General features: G+C 33.9%; 3 protein-coding genes across 3 annotated transcripts; 2 read left to right on the forward strand and 1 right to left on the reverse strand.

Annotated features, from left to right (window-relative positions):
* The first annotated feature begins 2,328 nt into the window (after positions 1–2,328).
* Positions 2,329–4,593, forward strand: LOC125212521. The gene is made up of 3 exons (XM_048112719.1): positions 2,329–2,589; positions 2,667–3,070; positions 3,184–4,593. The coding sequence occupies exons 1-3, from the start codon at positions 2,524–2,526 to the stop codon at positions 4,262–4,264; spliced, it is 1,551 nt and encodes a 516-aa protein (XP_047968676.1). The 5' UTR covers positions 2,329–2,523; the 3' UTR covers positions 4,265–4,593.
* A 1,813-nt stretch (positions 4,594–6,406) lies between these two features.
* Positions 6,407–8,743, reverse strand: LOC125212888 (pollen receptor-like kinase 4). The gene is made up of 3 exons (XM_048113174.1): positions 8,320–8,743; positions 7,745–8,147; positions 6,407–7,673 (listed from the first exon to the last, which is right to left on the reverse strand). The coding sequence occupies exons 1-3, from the start codon at positions 8,611–8,613 to the stop codon at positions 6,508–6,510; spliced, it is 1,863 nt and encodes a 620-aa protein (XP_047969131.1). The 5' UTR covers positions 8,614–8,743; the 3' UTR covers positions 6,407–6,507.
* A 7,489-nt stretch (positions 8,744–16,232) lies between these two features.
* Positions 16,233–18,582, forward strand: LOC125212678 (transcription factor MYB11-like). The gene is made up of 4 exons (XM_048112909.1): positions 16,233–16,257; positions 16,490–16,636; positions 16,742–16,871; positions 17,624–18,582. The coding sequence occupies exons 2-4, from the start codon at positions 16,504–16,506 to the stop codon at positions 18,429–18,431; spliced, it is 1,071 nt and encodes a 356-aa protein (XP_047968866.1). The 5' UTR covers positions 16,233–16,257; positions 16,490–16,503; the 3' UTR covers positions 18,432–18,582.
* The last annotated feature ends 6,349 nt before the right edge of the window (positions 18,583–24,931 follow it).

Consider the following 24,931-nt stretch of genomic DNA (forward strand, 5'->3'; position numbering starts at 1 on the left):
TTCATTATTAATATAAATGGTAAGAGGCCCCACATTCCACTAACTCATTCCACTCACATATCATTTAAAACTAATATATACAAGAGGGACCCATATTCCACTAACTTTCTTCCTCTCACTTTTCTTAACATTTCTTAAAACCCCGTGCCGGATAGAAATGAGACTCATATTCGCGTATAGAGGGAGTATAAGACAATCCCCAATGATGCACTAAGACCCAAAATATAGATGAGAATTAGCTCCAATGGTACTCCAAAACTAATCGTATTTTAAATTCTTGAGTAAAAAATATACTTATAATTAGATTTATGCTAAAACAAATCCAAATCAAGTTTTTAACTTTTGTGAATAAAAATGGTACTACTAGAGAATGCTCTTGTAAATTTAAATTTAATATAAATGGTTAGAAGTAAAATTCATAATCTTATTTAATAATATTTATATTAAAATGGATTTGAGTGTAGTATAAATGATGGAATATGTTCTAATATCAATATACCATAACTTACTATGCATAATTACAAAATATATTTCCAGTATATACTCCTGTAATTCAGTAAATATATACTGATAATATAACCATCACATTAACTTCTACTACTACTACTATACTACTCTCAAGCATTAAAAAGCGATCACATAGCGCAGATACATAATAATGGGAGGGGTCCAAATAATTGAAACAACACATTAACTTGCATCATATAAATTCAATTCTTTTACCTATCGGGGTATAAATTATTTATTTATTTAACTAATGCGTATGGCGTATAAATTATATATTCATCTAAATGATCAGAAATTGAAACAATACATTAACTTGCGCCACATAATATTCAATTCTTTTACCAACTAAATATAAAATATTTATTTATCTAAATGAACTGAAATATAGCTACTAATGCGGTAAAATCAATAATTTAATTTTATCTACATTTCGAGTGGATTTTGTATCTTTTAGCGTGGATAGGATTGGAAAAATTAAAATTGGATCATACTCATACATAGTATAATGATAGAATTAATTGTTGATTTTCAAAATTCTGCGATTCAATTAATAATTATCTGTTAATCCACTAGATTTGGGGGTTAATTATTGGGATTAAGCTTTCATCTTGTGTAATGTTACATTAATACAAGACGGCTTAATTTTGTAAATATAATACTATCGAGTAATATACTACAGGACTCGTTTGATAAAAAAGATGAGATATGAGAAGATAGGTAAAACAAGATAAGAAATACGGGCTTCATGTCAAGATATGTAAAGATATGATTTTTATCCGTTGTTGTTTGATAGAAAAGAAATTATCTAAATTTGTATTGTATATTAAATAACATGGCTTAACTTGACAAATTGGTGAGATACATAAACAAGGTTAATGTTATAATTTTGGTAAGATTAGATAGGGCCCTGGTCTTATATTGGGCTTTGAGTTAAGCTTAATTATGATATCAAACAATTAAAAATGTTCATATATACTACCTCCGTCCCCCAAAATTTGCTACACTTTGATCCGACACGGGTTTTAAGAAATGTAATGGAAAGTGAGTTGAAAAAGTTGGTGGGATGTGGGTCCTACTTTTAAAGTATTAGTTTTATAATAAAATGTGAGTAGGAATGAGTTAGTGGAATATAGGGTCCACTACCAAAAATGGTAAATGTGAAGTGTATCAAATTTTCAGGGACGGACCGAAATAGTAATATATATCAAATTTTCAGGGACAGAGGTAGTAATTCTCTATCTTGGTATTACTAACTTATCAAACATGCCCTAGATATTTTCATTTATTGACATAAATAGTAACCAAGCGTATTATTGATTATATGAAGTGCATTTAGTTAATTAGACTTTAATGTTTCATAATTCACATCCAATTCTCATTTACTTTACTTGTACGAGTTTTTATTAAACATACTTTCCAGTTTAAATTTAATATATTTGAAATTATAATCTTTCAATTATATTTATTCTAATCAAAATCTTGAAATTTTAAAACATGGTTAATAATCAGAATTCCACATCAGATTTACATGCCTTTTCTTTGACGAGTCAAAATCATTATTAGTTTACTAATTCAGTCATGCAACATTGAAAATTAGCACTTTGGATTTGACTCATTATTAATTATGAAAATCCTAGTCACCTCCTTGTAATATTAGTAGTTTAATTTTTTAAATTTAAGGATCTCATATTTTTATATAGTCCAAACATGATTTTCGGCTGCTATATTAGTTTTATTTTCACCAAATTTAATCCTAATTGAGATAGAAATTCATATTTAAAAATGGATTAAATAAACGAAAAGGAATCTGATGCCAGCGATGAAGTAGAAGAATGAAAGCTTTCTCTGTGATGTATAAAGCTGGCATTTCTCTCTCTTCTTCATTTCCCTCAGATTTTCAGTTCCAACTTCTGCATTTGAGGGTAAATTCTCATCAAAATGTGACTCTATTTTCACTCGTATATATATAACGCATCCAAGGACGGAGTAAAATTATCACGTCACCGTTAATTACCAATGGCGGTAGCGATTCCATCTCCGGCCGCCGCCGAGAAGAAGCACTGGTGGCTCACTAATCGAAAGGTATTCGCCTCGCTTGATTTTGATTTCTCCTTGTTTTTGCGCGAATTCAGTGTTTGATTCAGCGGAATGTAATGCAGATGGTGGAGCGATACGTGAGGGAGGCGAGGATGTTGATCGCGACGAAGGAGCAGAGCGAGATCGCGGCGGCGCTCCGCCTCCTCGATGCGGCGCTGGCGGTGGCGCCGCGCATGGAGGTGGCGCTCGAGATGAAGGCGCGGAGCTTGCTCTACCTCCGCCGGTTTAAGGAGGTGGTGGAAATGCTTCAGGACTACATTCCGAGTCTGAAAATGGCCATCTCCGACGACGCGTCGACCACCGGTTCATCCGATAGCGCTTCGGCTCACCTGTCTAGGGAGGGAGCCTCGCTCCTTTCCTCCGGCGGCGGATCCGAGCCGGCGTGTACATGCTTCTCTGTCTCCGATTTGAAGAAGAAAGTTATTTCCGGTTTGTTTAAGAACGTCGAGGAATCTGGCCAATGGAGGTATGGATTGAAATGAAATGAAGATTTGATTTTGTGTTTTTTTCATGAATCGGAGTAATATCAGTTCAAATTGATGAAATCTCTCCAAATCAATGACGCATTTCATCGAACAGGTACTCGGTGTTAGGTCAAGCGTGCTGCCACCTAGGTTTAATGGAGGATGCATTGGTGCTCCTCCAGACCGGAAAACGCCTCGCCACCGCCGCATTCCGCCGGCGGAGCAATTCTCTCACCGACGACATCTTCTCCTCCATCAATCACCCCTTCTCCGGCAACAATCACGAGCCGAAAAGGCATCCGAAGACCGAATTCGAGAGCATCTCGCGCCTCCTCTGCCACACCAAGCTCCTCATCCGCCGGAAAACGGCCGCGGTAGCCGCACTCGACGCCGGACTCCACGCCGAAGCCGTCAGGCACTTCATGAAGATCCTCGACGGCCGCCGTGGCGCGCCGCAGGGGTTCCTGGCGGAGTGCTACGTCCACCGCGCCTCCGCCTTCAGATCCGCCGGCCGAATCGCAGAGGCGATCGGCGACTGCAACAGAGCCCTAGCGCTGGACACATCCTGCATCGACGCGCTCGCCATTAGAGCTACATTGTTCGAATCGATCAGATGCTTCCACGATAGCCTCCACGATCTCGAGCATCTGAAATTACTCTACAATTCGATTCAGCGCGACCGGAAAACCCCGGGGCCTGTTTGGAAGCGGCAGAAGGTCCAATACCGGGAAATTCCGGGCAAATTGTGCTCGGTGGCTGCGAAAATCCAGCAGCTGAAGCAGCGTCTCGCCTCCGGTGAGACCGGAGACATAGACTATCACGCGTTGATCGGATTGAGGCGAGGCTGCTCTAGGTCGGAATTGGAAAGAGCTCATTTGCTGCTGATGCTGAGACACAAGCCTGATCAATCGTGGAATTTCATGCATAAATGCGAATTCGCGGATGAGAAGGATGTGGATTCGGTGAGGGATGGCGCGAAGATGTCGGCGTTGGTGTTGCACAGAATGATTCAGAGGGGTTATGCTAGTTTAATGGCGGTGATTTTGGAGGACGAGGCGGTGGAGAAGCAACGAAACAACGCAGCGGAAGGGAATACGTCGTTTCAAGGAGTGTTTTGTCGGGATGTCGGGAATTCGCTTTCTCACACGCGGTTCAATCATCCAATCCCAGTAAAATACGAGGCGCTCACTTGTTAATTAATACGTTCGAGATATTCGGTTACTCAAGATTAAAATTGACACGAGATTATTCGACGTCGAGTTGGTGGAAATTAAGGAGAAGGCCAAATTCCGTGACCTATGACTAATCTTACGTTACATTATCTTGATATAGATATTGAGACGAATACATCCAATCAAACAATATTGATAAGATAGATCATACATCCATGTCTAATCTACCAACACATACATATGAATGATGACATGCAAGAGAGATCCATTTAAAACGGAACAGAGGGATGGGAGATATCTGCACAAAATGTTAGAAATATAGGGGAATATTTTCTCCATTTGAGTTTTTATAATTATTTTATGTTTTGCACAACAAATTGCTAGCAGTATAAATCTCTCTGACGTGAATTTATGAGATCAGGCTACAAAAAATTTCATGTCCCGTGTACGTGAGTGTGAGTCCTGTGAGATATAATTTTATAAACCTAAAAATATTGGGTGGTGGAAATTAATGAAAGGAGTAGGGGAATGGGTGAGTCAGTATTGCCATAGTTGATGGGGAATATTTATTACATCCATATCTGCTCAAATTATTTTATAAGATAAGACTATCATGTTTTGTTCAAATTGTCAAATGCAACAAAATTGTAGGAGTATGATTTCGGTGAATAGATTGTTACTTTCACAGAAATGATTGCTTGTATTTTAAAAACTGTGGTAGTGTAAAATAAATTACTACTTCTGTGTGATACTCATATAGGCAAATGATTTAGTGCGTTTATTTGTTATCATTTGTTCTAAAGTTATAAATTAAATTCATTATCATCAAAATTGCATAGATTGCAAGTAGTATTGGATTATGGAAAATGTACGTTAAGGTGGTACTCGGTTTCCTAGATAAAATAGTACTCTCTCCGTTTCATAGTAGATGTCATACTTTGAGATGACACGGAATTTTAGGAGATATTATTTTGTGTGTTAAGTGGTGAGAGAATATAATTTTATAATTGATGTGAAAGAGAACTTTTTCCAAAAGAAGAATTGTGACATCCTTTGTAGGACAAACTAAAAAGGAAAGTGTGACATCTATTATGACACGGAGGGAGTACCAAGATGCAATCTAGGATTAAGTTGTGAGATTATTTTAGTTAGAGGGGGGTTGGCTGTGACTAGTTATCACATGATGGAAAATGATCAATACAAAAATTGATCCTAATACAAAATCCAGACCATGATATTTGACAATCTAATGGTCAATAATTAAAGAAAAATATAGAGGGTCATTATAAAGCAGTTTTAGGTCATATTATAAACTTTGAGGTTGAGGCCATGTTAAGATCCTTTAATGTCATCCTTACTATAATGACGTAAAAATAAGCTTACGATGACCTAAAAATGACCTTCATATACTTGGTTCTGTATTTTTTTTTTATTAATAATAGATTTGCATAGATCAAAACCCCTACCAAATCTTCTTCTATATTGTAATCAGAACCCCTACCATATCTTCTTCTATATTGTAATCAAATTTTACCCTGTAAATAAGTACTATAATCATTCTTTGAATTCTATAATTAGAAGCGATGCTGTATCATTATTTCATAAGTAATTTTCTATACCACTACATCATTCTTTGAGTTTAATAATTTATGCAGCAGTTAAGTCATGCTTCCTACTTCTCCAATGTGGCAGTCCAGGGATAAAATAATATCTTAAATAGCAATTATACCATTTATTATTAAATACACTCTGTGATCACTAATTAATTTTATAGCATTCACAATATTCTAAATTAGGGACTCTTGTGTGACGATCTGATGAGTCAATAATTAATCCACATCCAAACAATATAAATTATTAATAAAAGTATAAATATGTCATTTAAAACAAGTTAACATCGGAATATTTGGCCACGGGTTAAACGAGATTTGTATTTAGGCTATAATTAATAAACTTATAAAAGTATAGTTAATAATCCAATATATAACTAAAGCTAAGTATGAAAAAGATGAACAAGTTTGAAAAGTAGACAGTGGAGTGCTCATGCAATATTGTACTCCATGATTTTGGTTCTTAATTAAACTGCTTTAATATCTTGTGTTACTGTTACATTTTTTTTTTGAATGATTTATAAGATTGGATGATTGGAGCACCAGTTGCTTGTGATTACAATCTTTGTAGGCAAAGTAAATGCAATATTGATCACAGTATTAACATTACTCATAACTATTTCTCACTACAAAAAATTTGAAGTTGATGCTGATAAATTACTCATGCAACTTCTCAATCTTTGCAAGTGCATCTACCAAATCTAACCTCTTGTCCAGCTCCTCTTGACAACACCATATCCCAATCTGCAAAAGCTTCTCCATCTCCGCCTCCGCCTCCGTGTTGATCCCCATACCCTTGTCGAACACCCCGACCGCCCCTTTCTCGTTCGCTTCCTCAACAATCCCCTTCACCCACCCGGCCAGCTCTGCCCCGTACCACAGCCCCCCCTGCCCGAGGTACTCATCCACGGCCCTCCCCGTCAGCGTCTCCAGTATCAAAATCCCCAAGCACCACACGTCCGACTTCCTCGATATCTTCCCAATCATGGCGTACTCGGGACACTTGTACGCCACCAGCGCCTCGGTAATCTGGGCCAGGTTCACCACCGGCCCGAGCGTGTAGTCCATGAGCAGGGCATTGCAGTTGCTATCGAGCAAGACGTTGGACGACTTCAAGTGGCCGTGGGGGGCTTCCAGCCCGGGCAGCTCCGTGTGGAGGTGGGCCAGCCCCCTCACTGCCCCCTTGATGGCCTTCAACCGGCACGGCCAGTTGAGCGGCTTCGGCCCCCCCTCTGCCCGCCTACCGTCGCGGTGGAGGTGCTTCCCGAGGCTGGTGTTGGCGATGAAATCGAATACAATAAGCTTCTCCTCCTTGCGGTACAAATACGCTACCACAGGGAGGAGATGGGGGTGCTGCAGCCCCCCCAGCACCCTCATGTGCTCGTGGAATTCGTCCTTCGTAACGTTGGTCATCTGCTTGAATCTCTTCACCACGACCGCCTCCCCGTCCACGAACACGGCCTTGTACGACGCCCCAAAGTTCCCGGACCCGAGCACCTCCGCGGAGGCTCTCATCAAATCCTGCAGGTCGAACTTCTGCCTGTCGTCCCTCATGAACGACAGTTTCGTCGTTTGTTGCGTCATCTGCGAGGCCGTGTCCAATCTCGCCCGTGGCGACTCAACGTCGTCGTCGATGTCGATGTCGAGGCACCACCACAGGCACAGGAGAAGCAGCAATAGGAGCAGAAACAGAGCAAGCAGAGTGGTGAGGATGATTATAAATATCATTGCTGGAGATAGTTTTTTACGCTCCGCGGAAGGCGGGAGAGGGTGTAAATCCGGCGGGATCTCGCACGAGTCTCCCTCGCACAACGCCGTGTTCCCTGCCAAAAAAGAAAGAACAATGATCACCATGTATGCTGGCCCCCTAGTTTTAATTTTTCGAGGAGCTCACCTGTGAAAGAGGATGGATCGAACTTGCGTAGAGACGGGGGAATGGGTCCGTCTAGCTGATTTCCGGAGACGTGGAAGATCTGGAGGTTACCGGAGGGGAAAGGCGGTATGCTACCGGAGAATTGGTTGTTGTCGAGGCCGAGCTCCTCCATTGTAGGGGAAGCTAGGGAAGTGGGGATGGGGCCGGTGAATTTGTTGCTAGAGAGATAGACCTTTGTCAATGACTTCATGCCGGTGAAGGCGTCGTCAGGGATCTCGCCGGAGAACTGGTTGCCGGAGAGATGCAAGGAAGTGAGGGCGGGGAGCTTCCGCCAGTCGGGCATGGTCCCCTGGAAGTTGTTGTTTTTGATGCTGAGTGTGCGTAGGGTTTGTAGGCCGACCAGAGCGTCGACGTCGATTTGGCCCTATGTCAACACAAAAAAATATTGGTAAGAGCTTTATTATAATAGATGTATACTACATGTTTAATCATGAATTTTGACCATTGAAAATGGAATATTCAATTTATTAAAATAAATAGAATATATCGTGTACTGTATTTTAAAACTAGTTCTTGTCACTTGTGTCTGCCACTACCTGTAGGCCCATGTTGTCGAGCTGCAGTCCCCGCACGTAGCCGTTGTAGCAGAGCACGCCCGCCCAGTTGCCGGTGTTCCCCGTGCACGGTGGCGTCGACGGGTTCCACGACCCCAATGCGGGATCCGCGTTCACTAGGGAGGTTTTCAATTTCAAGAGCGCATCCGCTGCGTTTTCCTGCGCTAGCACGCGAGACGGCCGCGCAACCATCAGCGCCACCATCATCACAATCATTGTGTTCATTGGTGCTCTTTTATCAACATTGCAGCATTGCCCCTCTTGGCCATTTTTCATGGGTGAGTTTTTGTTTAGGATATCAAAAATTAGAGACAAGAAGTGAAGAAGCAATGAAGAATTGTGGCACTGCGAATTCAAGTGAAGTGAGATCTAGCAAGTGAGACTCGAGGTTTGGGGAGATACTGTTGGCTTACCATTATTATTCCTACCTATAATTAGAGCATTCATTTGGTCAACACTTAATTTCATTTCTACCATTTCCAACTTTTATTATTCATCATTTTTGTTACATATTTATGATATTCATTAGACAACCCTTTGATATAACAAATTGTTTTTCATTAGTTGATTTGGTTCCTATTCAACGATTATGATATACAAGGTCACCCACATCTCAACTCATACTACTATTTGATATTTCTCTGCAACATCATATACTAACTCATATACTGCTATATCAGTTAGTACCTTGTTCGCAAATTTGGGTGCAATGTTTATGACATTAATTACAGGAATATTATTTTGCTATTTAGATTGGTATGATACTAATTAAAATCTTATTTTACTTATATCTATACGGTATATATGAAAAGGGAGTTTTGGGGGAGTTTTGGAAAAATTTACAAGATTACCATTTAATTTAAAAAATTATATTAAATTAAAAATGTATAATTAAAGTAAAGCTAAAATCGTGTAAACTATGAAAGCCTAAGTAGAGTGAGTTGGAGGTTTTACAATGAAGGTGTAAATTTGGGAATCAAAAATAAGTTATTGAGATCATTTGTCATATTTTAAAAAAGAAAATGTAAACTAAAATTGGTAGGGCAGTTGCGAATGAAGATATTTTAAAATGCATTTGTATATTTATAAATACATGATCATGTATGTGTGGGAGTTACAAAAATGATCGTGTATAATTAAAGGGCGATTAGGTGGAGCCTCTAAATTTTGCAATATTTTAGCCTATAAATATGTCATTTAAAGGATAGATATCCACACATACCTACTTACCTTATATAACTCAAGTATATTATTTTTGCTCTTACCATATGAGGAAAGCTTGACGTCATAAAATCATTCCACACCATGATCAATGAGCTCAAGGCTTCCTCAGTTTCTTTGGTTGGCTAATTTTATTCTTTTTAATTATGTTTTCGTTCCTTTTCATTTTATTAATTATGTTTTTTCTTTTCTTAACATTTTCTTATTTTTTGTTTTTTTCCATTCATTTTTATATATCAATTTTGATACGACATCGTGTTTGTTTTTTATATGATTTATCGGTAATTTTTTCTTTTTAGTTATATTTTTCGTTTCTTTCCGTCCATTTTTATCCATTACTATGTTTTTTTTAGATTGATGTTACCACCATTTTCTTTCTTTTTATTTTTAATAATTATAAATTTTTTTCAACAACAATGATTAGATTTTTAGTCCATCGATGTTACTTTATAGTTGATCCATGTTAAAAAATTTATGTTAGAAATTATAATTGGCTAATTTTTTTTATACATATCTATAAGTAGGTTGAGTCAATATGTATAGCTACTTTCGCCTAACAATTTATATAGTTTTCAATAAAATTAAAAAAAGTTAATTATACATTAAATTTACCAACAGATGATTAAACTTATTGTTAAAAAATTTAAGTTGAAATTATAATTGTCTAATTTTTTTTATACATATCTATAAGTAGGTTGGGTCATATGAAAGGATTATTTTGTTGGTAAATTTAATGTATAATTTAATTTATTTTTAATTTTATTGAAAACTATACAAATTGTTAGGCGGAAGTAGCTATACATATTGATTATTGATTTTGTGCATTGCAAATTGATTTTGTTCCTTATTTTATTGTAGTTCTAGGTGAGGCGAGACTTTAAAGATGACAAACGAGTTATTTCACCTATGAGTTTTGTTGAAGAGTAACTAATTGTGAAGAATTGAAGGTTTTTAGTTTATAATGATAAGGTTAATTTTAATTTTAAAGTTAATGTAGTGTATAAAGAAGTTTTAAAAATGATGAGTAATTATCCATTGTGTTTAATTCTTTATTGTGATAGATTTCTATCTTCCGACTCCATGATTTAATGTTTAAACATTATATTATGTGATTTGTTTCAAATTTATTATGCTTCTATGTTGATTTGTATAGATTTTTTATTCTCATATAATTACAAATTATTATTCATATTGTTCATTGTTAATATTGATTTCTAATTTTGTTTAATTATTTAAAATTGAAAATTAATATTTTAAAAATATATTAATATGTGCATAACACAGATGTGATACTCGATATGGTAGATGATAAGCAATTAAACTTATATTTTAATACTTAATTTCATTCATACATCATTACAAAAATAATAAGTGAAATTTACACAGTAGTATTAATTTTTTAAGCTCACGATTTTTTAACATTCATGAAAAAGAGTAGGACTATGAAATTAAGGATATTAATTGAGTACTAAATACACAACGTTAAGACGACACCATATTAGGAGAAAAATGGTACCACTAACTACTACTAGTATTTATGAAAGTTACTTTGATAAAAACGATAATAAAAAAACATGGATGCATGATTAATTTCTTGAAGAGTACTAAACTATCATATTTTTATTAAGAATAAACTTATATAAAAATAAATACGTACTAAACTTCTATTTTCTTTTCGATAAAGTCTCTATTATTTTTAAATTCATTTTTTTTCTAGAACTTAATCATCAAATCTATCTCAGTCAAAAAAAATTGTTTTACCTACTACATACAGGAAAAAAAAAAAAAAAAACTAACTTTTAAAATTTTCTTTTAAAATAAGTAGAATATATATAAAATAAAATAAAATCATTTAATTTAACATAACATTTTGTACTATTTCTCTTTGATTAAGTAGGCTTACATAACTATTGGATAACAAATAACTTCTGTACTTATTTTCGATCCAAATCAAAAAATAGGTTTGACATGGTGACCCAAAAATAATCAGTAATTTACTAGGTATAAGGTCATTTAGCAGGTGACCGAAATATATCAAATCTGTTTGGGCAAATATGAGTTCAATCTGCATACCTAATTTGGTATCATGATGTGCAAATCTGTTTGGGCAAATACTCTTACAAAAGAAGATATTCATCTACCCATGCCAAATTACGGCAGTTCTTGTGGCATCATGATGTGTGCTCATTTTGGCGATCTTTAATCACAAGATAATGAAATTTTGTCTGGTTGGGATGACTTAGAGACTAGAAATTCAGTGATCAATACATGGGGACGTCAATTCAATCTAAAATTTGTGGGTCGATCGAATAGTCCGGTAAAATTAGCAGGTTAAGGTTGTAATTTTGTAACCCGAATAAAAACGGACTAAACAGGTTAGTCTGAACGGATTGACGGGTTAAACGGATTGTCCCACATGCGTTAACAATATGATGGAAAAGTGGTTTATTCAACTAATCACACTTGCAAAAGAGAAAAATGGTGGAAAAGTGGTTTATAAAGTTATTATTGGTTAGACAAACCATATGCATGATACTACCCCTGGATCACTAAATTTTTTATTCTAATTTAGAAGTACAGTGACTATTTTCTGGGAATAAAAATTTAATTGTCTACACACACTACGTGGTATAATGACATGTGTGTCCAAATAATTATTATATATAACAAGTGGAAATTGTAGGAATATAGAGATTTTAAACTACTCCACTACTATAAGTTTTTATATGAGGAATAAAATCTTAGAAATTGGGAAACTTTCCAAATTGGTCTATGAACTATGCATACATACGGTTGGCAATTTTTGGTACAACACGATAACACGACACGAATCCGCACGAAATTAATGGATATGTGTCAAAGCTTATTGGGTTCGTGGCCTTATCGTGTCGACACGAAAACTTCGTGTCATGTTCGTGTTACACGTTAAGAAATAATAATAATAATAATAATAATAATAATAATAATAATAATAATAATAATAATATGTTATAATATGTTATAATATTATTAATATTTTATTTATTTTAAAATTTAAAATTTAAAATTAAAATTTAAAACTTAATATTAGAAATAATATTAATATATTATAATATTATTATTATAGTGTCGTTATTGTGTCGTGTCATATATGTGTTATTATCGTGTCGTGTTGATCCGAAATGGTTCGTGTCGTTAATGGTTCATGTCGTGTTCGTGTCTGAGGGTAACGGATCGTGTTCGTGTTCGTGTTTAGAGTTTTCTTAACAGGTCGTGTTTTTGTTTGTTGTTATCGTGTTGTATAATTATTGTATCGATATGATAACGACACAAAATGCACTATTTGCCACCCCTATCAGCGTACATGTACATAGGCACGACATGTACACACATGTTATTACTCAGCTTTGACTAATTAAACATAAAATATTGCCCAAATTGCTCTATGAGCTATGCACACGTATATATTCAGTTTTTTCCTTTTTATTTATATATATTAAAAATCACAAATATGAGGTCAAGTAGTAGCTCAAGTTTAAATCTCACCCTTCTCAATATTTTCATAAAATATTCCTCTCTCCGTCTAATAATAAAACTTTACTTACATTTTATATATTAATTTTATAATAAAAATTATTGAAATATGAATAAAAATGTTAATAAACATGAACCGTTCTATATTTGTAGTCAAAATAATTATAGTTATATCGGTGACATACTAAAATGATAAAATAGACTTCGACAAAAAAAGGTATTGCATAATGATGGTAACACTAGCGTAAACAATACAAATAATCAAATATCGTATCGATCCTGCATTGCATCAGTTGAAATTCCAAATAAGTTTTAATTGCTGTAGAAATTTGAGTATTTTTTGTGTATGAAATATTAATTGCCTTAAATTCAAAACATGCTCTATTATATCTAGTATATTCCACTTGAAACAGACGTAACGCAAGTGGTATTGTGAACATGGTCAATTTGTAGTAGTAATAAATAAGGAGTAATTAACTACGATGTGTATGCTATATAATAAAATAAACAATGTCTCATTCAATAAATATTGTCAAATCTATGTTTCTTTAATAAAAATTCAAATATCAAAATTATCGATCTCTTTCAAAATAAAGGTCACGTAGTTTCAGTCTCGAAATTGACCTAATTATCATTAAACCAGCCGATAAAATTAAAATCTATAATAAGTAGCATATATAATAAATCATCCTAAATAAATGCATATTGACGTGCTACGAATCTAGGTAAATTCTCGTAATATCTTTTTTTATGTTTGCATATGTAACATGCTCACTTCTTCCACTGGTAATAGTGCTTGTGGTGCACGACTCAAATTTTAATAATATAAAATTAGTAAAATAGAAAGAAACAAAAAAGTGATTAGAATATCGTTAATATATAGCCTAGATAGCCTTATCATAAATGAAAGGAAATTAATTTTTATAGATGGTCCAAAAAAATTTAAGATTAATTTATTAGTGAAATATGAGGCATGTGTTATTAAAAATAGAAACTTATTAAAAAAATAGAAAGAAATTAATTTTTATTGGGCACATCAAACTAGGAATATAATAAGACAATTAGTTATTGAAGAATGGAGTATATTAGTTTTAGTACAATTAATAATTAATAATGTGTGTTGGTTTAGTGATAGAGCACTAACATTTGAGGCTAAAGGTCTTTAATTTGAGTATGTTGAGAAATGTTAATTTATCCATTAAAATATTACTACAAAGGTAAATTAAAAACTTTAACAATCCAATTAATTCCAACATTTTGTGATTCTATCAATTCTATGAGCATATATATTCTAGAGGATAAAATTGTACGAGTTATTAATTTAACACGACTCAATCTAATTTCATTCTTGACTCATGTACTATTTACATTATTGGGATTAGACATAACAATGTTTAATTAGTGTACAGGTGTTCTGATTTGATGTGTAGAAATTCTTACAAAGTGTTATGATTTGAAGTGTGGAAATTCTTACAAATAAATGATCTTGAATCCTCCACGCAGACAATGCATTAAATACAACCAACATGAGAAAAAATATCAAAACTAAAGTGAGTGAAAATAACTATTCAAGAATTCGAAAATAAATCCTTAAAAAATATCTTCGTTAACATTTTAATTCGATGAAAGAAAGGTAGATGAGCATTCACGGTTTATGCTTAACAATAGTATTATTTATTATTTAAGATACAGCGGTTCACTCTAAGTTTTATAAAACCAATCATTTTACATATTTCGATTTCAAAAAAATTGGATTTGTGTCAATTTTAGTGAAAAAATGACTCGTACAACTGCACAAGCATCGTAGTCGCGCATAGAAACGACATTTTTTCTCACTAAAAATAATACTACTACTAAATGAATTAAGTTTTTTCTATTAGACTTTGTATCGGTTGTACCTGATAAATTATGAGGCGTTCAATATATTTAATATTTTATAAACTTATGCAAGTTTTACTCATAAATTATTAATAGTTGTTTTTATGGGAACATTATTATTGTTCTTGCATTTATTGTTTAGTTTTGTCGAATGTCGATCATTAGTATATAAGGACTAATAATGAGCCTCCAAGGTTGAGCTACTAAGACTCAATACGTGTGAATTTAATTAGCTTTCTTTTGAATAATAGGAAAACCTGCATAAGATATGGCAATGAAAATAAAATCAATTAAAAAAAACACATAAAGGCTCGAATCATGAGTGATGAACAATCGAAACAAAGTCAATACAAAAAACACATGAGCAAAACAAAACCAAATACACTTATGCTTGCAAACAAACCCAAGAACTATACCCTTCAAACAAAAGAAAAAAATCGTAACACAACTTAATTCTGAATGGATAATCATGTGATAATTAATTATTGTCGGCTTCTTTCAACTAAAATAATCTTACAATTCAATTTTAGATAAATTATCATATGATAATTAAATATGCTAACTGAACTACAACTAACTGAATGGTGAATAAAAAAAAAGGCAGTAAAACTTAACCAATGAAAAACACTATTAATAATTTATTTTAGTAATGGAGTAATTGGCAACAACAAATATAACCCATGTCCAATTAATATGTGTGACTGATGAGACCCAATGACCCTTCATTGATAGATAGTTTTAGAGTGACATGTTACCCATTGTCCTATGTTTTTAAATACAGTCCACATAAGTTAAATTTCCAGAATGTATTCCAGCTAAAATTATAAAATTATATGACATTGATTTTCGACACGATTTGACAAATTATTGTAATGACAAGCCCTACATTAATTTGTCAAACACTCAAATTTGTGTAAATCTTTGTGGAAAAGTCCTACTAGTAATAGCAATAGCAATAGCAATATATACGCATTATCATCTCTTTCGTATATTTCGAGTAAGTCTATTTTTGCAATAAATTGATAAGCAATGGTTTTACTATAACATTTTATTCAATCAACTGGTAAAGCAGTGAGAAAACATTATTACACACATCACTAATATAATTTGAGAGCAACGGTAATTATTCCGACAAGGTCGACCGCCGGAGTAAAGAGAGAGGTGGGGCCGTGACGGCGACGGCGGAAAAGCGGAAAGGCTGCCAACGTGGCGGATCGACGCCCCGTCACGAGGCGCGTGACGGTGGAGGCGCCACGACAATTCTACTCCTCCCTAGCCTACGTGGCGAATTCCGCCACCACAAACTGTGTATTTCCATTTCTGCCCCCGCATTTCATTATAACCCAAATAAATTAGCACCTTCGCGTAAGTGTGTGTGCAGTTATAGTTAAATCCCTCAACCAATGAAAGCACGAGAATAATGCCCTTATTTTTTTACTGTATATGTCCATAATAAAAAGAATTATTTATTGGAAAAATTAATATTGTCTCTATAAATATTGCAACCAAAAAAGCACTTTATTTAATTTTTGTTGTCTAGTGAGAGAGAGAGAGATGGGAAGAGCGCCGTGCTGTGAGAAAGTGGGGTTGAAGAGAGGGAGATGGACTGCAGAAGAAGATGAAAAACTTAGAAAATACATTGACGAAAATGGTGAAGGTTCTTGGAGATCATTGCCCAAGAATGCAGGTGCATTGTTTTTTTTTTGGTAATTTGTGTTTGAATGAAATGCAGCTTACTTATTTATATAATTTGGCTTGTATTTAACAATAATATTTGTGGGAATTTTTTCAGGGTTGCTTAGATGTGGAAAGAGTTGCAGGCTGAGATGGATCAATTATTTGAGGTCTGATGTGAAGAGAGGAAATATATCTGCTGAGGAAGAAGAAATCATCTTCAATCTCCATGCATCAAAGGGAAACAGGTTCCTTTCTTTTTTCTTTATCAATAATGCAAAACTAAAAGTATTTTTTTTAATGCAATATTCGTAATTATGATTATAAATTGTGAATTGATAGGAATGAGTCCAATCAACTGTAAAGTAGTGTTATAAGTACTATGTTATGTTGTTATTATAGGATGAAGGTTTTTTTTTTATTAAAATAAAATAATTTCTCTATATCTTGTATAATTAAATAAAATCAAGCCATAAATTCTCTTATTAGTTAAAGCAAACCACAAAATTCCAAATGAAATTAAAAGTGGGCATAATCTAGAAAATGTAGCAATTCACTAGTCCATTATAACCTCAATAAATATGACCTACACTCACTCATGACCCATGCGGCTATTTATTGCATATAAATAATTTTTTTAATTAATTCGACAACGTGTCCATGACCATACTGGTTCTGAATAAAGTGACATGTATTTACCTTGTTATGGTATATTCTGACACGACTTTTTTAATAGAAAGATCTTGCTTGGATAGAAATTGAGTCAATTGACCGGTTCGAATTTATTCAATTACACATTTTAATTTACTATAGAGAATTGAACGGTGAATAGCCTATTAGCATGAGCCATGAAATTAGGCTGATATTTTTTAGGGGACATTAACTTGTTAATTAAATGAAAACAATATAAAGTTGACTTGAAAAGCTATAGCTAATCATAATTAAGTCATTTAATCAACTTGATTAATTAATTAATTGATCGGCGGCTGAAATTTTGTAGGTGGTCTCTAATCGCTGCGCATTTGCCTGGTAGAACAGACAATGAAATAAAAAACTATTGGAATTCCCATTTAAGCAGAAAATTCCATGGTTTCCGCCGCCCCAATCCCAACTTCATACCGCCGCCGCCGCCGCCAAAGGCCGCCGGCGGCGGTCACAAGAAGACCAAGAGCGGTAACCGGAGAGGCGGCCGCAAACGCACGGGCCTTCAAGAAGACACCGCCGGAGTTGCAAGCGCCGCCGTCGTTATGCCGGCGACTCCCACTCCGGATAGAGAGAAAATTGGGAGAATCATCGCGGAGGAGAGAGAGAGCGGCGGCGAGTCCATGCCGGGCCCGGGAGTCTGCGACTTGGATGATATTATGGAAGATCTGAGCGGGCTTTGGGGCCCGGAAATCGGGGATGTGGATATATCACGGGCCGAAGAATTCGGGCTGGGCCTAGAGAACTCATCGATGTGTGATTCGCGTGATATCTACGAGCCTGAGCCTCTATCACGGGCCAAGGAGTTCGGGCTGGGACTAGATACCTACGAGCCTGGGCCTCCATCACAGGTCGAAGAGTTCGGGCCAGGTCTGCAGAACTCATTGATGTGTGATGGACGTGATACTTGCGAGTCCGGGCCTCCATCATGGGGCGAGGAGTTCGGGCCTGACCTAGAAAACTTGTCAAAGTGTGATACTTACGAGTCTGTGCCGAAAGATATTTATGAAAGTACATTTTCGTGGTTATGGGATGACTGTAGCGAGAAATGTGACCCAAACAATGAAGAGTTGGACGATATGATGTGTTCGTGGTTGTTGTCGTGAACTTTATGCTATCAATAACTTTTGTAGTAAAGTGAACGACAATAAATTGTGATTAGTAGTTTAGTTTGTTTGTCAAGATTGAAGGAGATCGAACGTGGACAGTTATATCATCAGTTATTAATTTATGAAGTGAATGTTGTTTTCAAATTTATTTTCCCTCTTTAAAGTTGTATTAATCATCTAATATCATTGTTGTGTTTCTACTAAATATCATTTGTAAACTTATTAAGTTGTTATCCTATATTTGACTTTGGGATGATGAATTTGTACATCGATGGGGTCTTGTGGATTTAGCTCTTCACATTGAAGGGGATTTTTTACGTAATTTTTGGTGTTATTTTATTATTTTCTCTGGTTAAATTATTATAATTGATTTGAAATTATAACTTGTCAATTAGTGGTAGTTATCCCATCAATTGCTACGTACCTCGTATTAGGAATTAAAAGTTTAGAAGGGATGTTTTAATATGGCAATATAAAATTGGTTTAAAAAATGTGGGAATAAAAAGGTGAAGCGTAGTTTAAATATAGCCACAAATGAATTTCTTCATTTATTGAATTATCACATCGCTGAAAAAGAGAGCATTTATTATTTCACACATCCACTTGATCGTGAGACTTGTATATTTATTTGTAGTTTTCAATTAATAGTTTATCAGAAAACACTTGAATTTAGATTTATATAATCTCCAAAGAAATTTCAATTACTTTTGATTATTTATTCAGTATTATCATAACTGCTGAATAAAAGAATAGGACAGCTGAATCAAATGTAAAATGACGGCTGATTTTACCGACAAAAAACTGCCAAAAAATGTGTCGTGGGATTAATTATGCTAAAATCTTTTTTTTTTCCTTTAAATAAAAAGGAATATTTTTTTTATTTGATGACCACAATCATAATATCTCAGATATAGTAATAAGGAAATATTAAAAAATGACATGGACTCCACATAATCGTTGCTTTTAGTGCTCAAAGTGGCAAACACAAATTAGTACTACATATATATGGAACTCAAGCTCCAGACAATATTTTTAATATTATAATATCAAATATTTATTATTTTGTGTAAAGTATTGTGCAAAAGTTTAAATATCAAGATAAATTAGAGTATTAGAAATTTTTTAAAATACCGTCTCTATCAAAATAAATTCCGCATCCACCCCTGAAAATCATGGTGGTTTATTTGATTTTTATGCAATCATATAGTTCAATATTATGTTTTCATAATAATGATTCTTTAAATCCTTAAATATGCAAATCATGCAACAATATCTTTTTTTTGGTCGTAATAAGGATTCTTTAAATGCGAACTATGCTAGCTTACTTATTAATTATTATATAGATTTTTATATATTAATATACATTTTAAGTTTTTTTATATCACATTTTATCTCATTAATTTAAAATATGTATATTTATTTTAAAACTCAAAGCTTCGGTCCCCCTTTACATTAATAACTTCTGCCATAACTATATGTACCTTTCACCTCTCTCTCTTTTTGTTAGTTGCAAAGAATAATTCAAACATATTCCATATGCTAGCTAGCTATGTCAGCAACATACATGCTAGAAGAAATTAAACTAGATTAATGGTCCCAATAGTTTATAAGATGTTGCACCACAACAAATTATACTCCTTTGGTCCAACTATAATGTCCTCACTTTGTTCGGCATGTGTTTCACTAAATGTGAATTGATTTTTTTTTAAGAATGTGACTTAGAACTACTAATTTTATAATGAAATGAGTTAAATGAAATGTGTAATCTCCTTACAATTTTCAATAAAAATGAACCGAGACTCCGATTGAGAAACGAACTAAAATAGCAAAATGAGGGTCATATTATCAAGCGGATAAGTCTCGTTAAGGCATTTCTCCAAACAGTCCACCCGCAATTCAATAGCTCGCATTTGACACACCACCGTTGCAACCCCTCCTCTTCCTCCTCCGGCCACCAACGGTTGAATATAATTCACAATTCAACACAGTAAACCGACAAATGTCTTGCACAAAGAAAATTTTTTCATTTGAACATTGTTGTTATTTGGAGTTGTTCAGTTGTAGTAGTAGCTATGCTATTTCTGATGGTCTGTAAGGTTTAAATTTAAAATTCTGGGACAGAAGGTCTCATAAACCAAAAAAGCCTCTATATATGAAAATTGAAAAGATAAGCTCGTCGACATGAAAATTCCTTTTTAATGTAAGGGTCCGTTTGGTACACGGAATTGGAATTGAATTGGAATTGGAATTCTATGGAATTGAATTGGAATTCATTTCCAAATCCTTTGTTTGGCAAAATAAAATAATTGATATGGAATTGAATTTAAAAAATTGAATGTGAGTGTGTTGTGTGTGTGTGTGTTGTGTACTATGTGTGTGAGTGTGTGTGCTGAGTTTGAATCGTGCTGTATTTGTTGTGCTATGTGTGTGTTGTGTGTTGTGTGTGTGCGTGTGTGTGAATGTGTGTGTGTGTGAGAGAACATGTGTTGTGTGTGTATGTGTGAATATGTGTAAGAATTATGGATTGTGTGTGTAATTTAATAAATATTTGAAATTCCACTACTTTTGATATAGAATTCTATTGTGGAATTGGAGGATTGAAATTCAATTCCAAATCCAAAATTTTTTATGATATCAAACACTAGATTTGAAATTGAAGGCTCCAATTTTAATTCCACACCTCCAATTCCATATACCCAAACACAGCCTAAGTGGTTTTCCAAAGTTTGTAACTAAATTATTCAAGAAAAATAACGAAATGGAGTTTGTACAGATATCAATGACACTCCCTCCGTTCCACAATAGTAGAGTCATTTTGCCATTTTGGTACGTTCCATAGTAGTAGAGTCATTTCCTTTTTTGGTAAAAGTCAACACATTTTTCTATACTTACTTTACTCTCTCTTACTTTATTCTTTCTACATCTCTCTACCTTTTTCATTTCCTACTTTATTATTCATTTACTTAACTCACCTAACACAACTTTTTCTTAATATCCGTGTCGAAAAGAAATGCCTCCACTACTATGAAACGGAGAAAGTAGTATATTCGTGCACCACATTATTTCATAACTTCGTTAAAATGGAAAATATAAAAGAACATATGGAAGCATGTCCTCAATATTCAATAACACGGCAAAATTCTCAAAATGGTACAATCCATCAACTGAATTCTGTAAATAAATGGATCACTTATTTTGTTAGATAATTGATATGCTGGACAATTTGTGAGGATCCATGAACGCCTCTTTCTTTCTGCCAGGTCAGCAATCCTTTTATTCACAAAATTCTCTCTCCTCTCCTTTAACGCAATTACTTGATTCACAAAATTCACCCTGCTCTCCATCTCTGCAGTCCTTCTCCTGCCAATTCTCAACTCTTTTTTATATAAAAGATGAAGAAAATGAATGCAAACAAGAATAAGAAAAATAGGTTGAATTCGATTTTGGTACTACACAAATTCTCCATAATTATTCTCTTTTTTGTGACAATTTGTATGATACGTGTTATCTACAAAATTCATGCGTGCTTTGGGAATTTGTTGGATGAATATGTTGTTATGCAATTGGTTTGGATATCCCAATTGGTTTGGAATGGATATCCAATGGAGGATGATGGATTAAATAGCCTATAGTTGATTAGAAGTTGGGCACCTTCATGTGTAAATACTAATTATGACAAACGGCGTAGAGAACAAAATTCTTGGGGTTGGCGTGGAAAATTTGAGAGAAGCGATCAACGATGTAATATCAACTAATGAAAATGGAGTAGAGAGCAGAATTCTCATTGTATAGGTAAATATAAAGATACTGTGAATCTCAAAATTAAATTGCGTTAAATTAGAGGAAAGACCAAAAGAGAATTTTGTGAAAGTAAAACAAAATAAAGATTGCTGACTTGCTGGAAGAGGCGCTCATGGTCCCTCACAAATTGCTGAATATAAAATAAAATAAAATACGTTGACTGGGTGTTAAGCATTCAATAAATGTATGGCTAATTTAATTATTATGCATTTCAGAAATACGCAACTCATTTGAAAATATAATCGGGACATTATGCCTCATTTTTCTCCAGTTTTTTCCTCTCCGTAAACGAGTACAAATTTGATGGTCCTTCCATACCAAGTGGCATGATGATTTGGTATACCTCACCAATAATTCCTTGACAAATGGTTATAAAAATTAATGGTCCACATGCCACATCAATTTAACATTAATTCACTAATCTAACGGTTTCATTAATCAATTTATGGAAAGTAGTATAATACTATTAAATATTGAATTATCATACCATAGAATTAAACTGAAACACATTCCAATATCTCTCTTATAAAATAAAAATATTTTTATGTCTATTCAATTTTCATTCGATGTTTTCATACAATATAGAGAAGAAATTATTTTCAATTCTTCAATTTTCATTCGGTGTTTTCATACAATATATAGAAGAAATTATTTTCCATCCCATTTATTTCCTCCAAAGCTTTTTATAAAATACATATGTATGTGTTTGTTTGACTACATAAATAGTGGAATATTGTATTATTAGTAAATTTTAAAATATTGTTTAAAATACTTGATTTTATATTTGAAGTTCTTCATTTACTAATAAGTTCATTTTAATTGCGTAAAGATAAGATAGTGAATCCTCATATTAAATTTTATTAATAATTTTTAACATAATAATAATTGAAAGCTATATAAAATTATAGGTTATAGTCATAAATTTTATTTATAAATTTTTTGTATGTATATGAATATAAGATAAAAGAAAAAAACTAATATCCATCAATGATCAAACAATTATAATATAGTATAATTATTTTCTTGATGTCAAAGAATGTAATACTATGATTATTTATTTACGAGTGAAATATTACAATTATATTATGAAGTTAATATACATATGTATTGTATTATATGACAATTCTAAGGTATGATAATTCTTATTTAATAGTATTATGCTATTTTCCATAAATTAGTTATGGAACCGCAGCTTTGTGAGTTGACTATAAATAAATGTGGCACGTGGATCCTTTTTTATATCAATTTGTCAAGGAATTATTGATGAGACGTACCAAATCATCATGCCATTTGGTATGGGAAGGACCATTAAATTATTACTCCTCCGTAAACCCTCTGCCTCATTTCACATAGAAATCACGTGAAAGGGATTTGACGGACAAAATGCCATGCTTTTTATGAACCAATTTCTAACTTTGTGATAAATAACAGGTACTCATTTTGTCCCAACTAAGTTAAGTCACTTTTTTTTCACTTGTTTAGAAAAATCATACTACCTCCGTCTCCCAAATTTTGACACACTTCATTTTTTACCATTTTTGTTAGTGGACCCAATATTCCACTAACTCATTCCTACTAACATTATATTATAAAACTAATACTTTAAAAGTAGGACCCACATCCTACAACTTTTTCAACTCACTTTCCATTACATTTCTTAAAACCCATGCCGGGTCAAAGTGTGTCAAAATTTGGAAGACGGAGGTAGTAGTAATAAATAGTTAAAGTAGATACTATAAAATAAAGTAAAAGCGAGAATAACATAGATAAGACTCTTCTCTACATTATTATCGTTTTACTCTACTATATACTCCCTCCGTCCACGAATAAGAGTCCCGGTTCACTTTTACCATAAATGGTAATAGGGTCCCACCTTCCACTAACTCATTCCACTCACATTTCATTTAAAACTAATATATACAAGTGAGACCCCTATTCCACTAATTTTTTTCCACCTACTTTTCTTAACATTTCTTAAAATCCGTGCCGCCCATGAATGTTACTCCTAATGGCAGACGGAGGGAGTATCTACTTTAACTACTATTTATTACGATTTTTTTAAAATGAGTCCAATAAAAAAGCTAGACAAATTTCGTTACGCCTTGCCAATACAAAAAACATAAATTAATTCTTGTTGCTAAAGCATTGTGAATGTTTTAGAATTCTAAACTTTTACAGTTTTACGAAAAGAAGTCATGAATTCTGGCGAGTAATGCCTGAAACATGTAATTTCCTAGTATTCATACTTTCGACACAAAAAAAGGATAAAATGGAAGAAATGGGAAAATAGATTAATAGTAGAGATGGATCATTTGATGGAGAATGAATCTCTTTGCATGAGAAGATGAATTGCTAGAGAACTTCTTGCAAATATGAATCACATTAGTTTGAAGGAAAATACAAGAGATGTGAGAGTGTGGCCAACGACAACTCAAACCTTCTCGGTCTCTAACTTTGTTTTGCAGTTTACCCCAGCTTATGGAGAGTGTGAAGGACTTGGATCTCCTGCTGTGGAGGAATCACAGTAAGATATTGTGCACTCCCTCCTTAATATTTTATTTATAAAGTAAGTATAATATTAAAATATTATTTTTAAAAAAAAATTGTTATGCGAGTGAACACACACACCATGCTGCAATTCCTCCGTAGCAGGAATCCAAGTCCGAGCGTGAATTCCCAAAAATTCAAAAATTACA

This window comes from Salvia hispanica, chromosome 3 (genome assembly GCF_023119035.1).
Source record: "Salvia hispanica cultivar TCC Black 2014 chromosome 3, UniMelb_Shisp_WGS_1.0, whole genome shotgun sequence".
NCBI lineage: Eukaryota > Viridiplantae > Streptophyta > Magnoliopsida > Lamiales > Lamiaceae > Salvia > Salvia hispanica.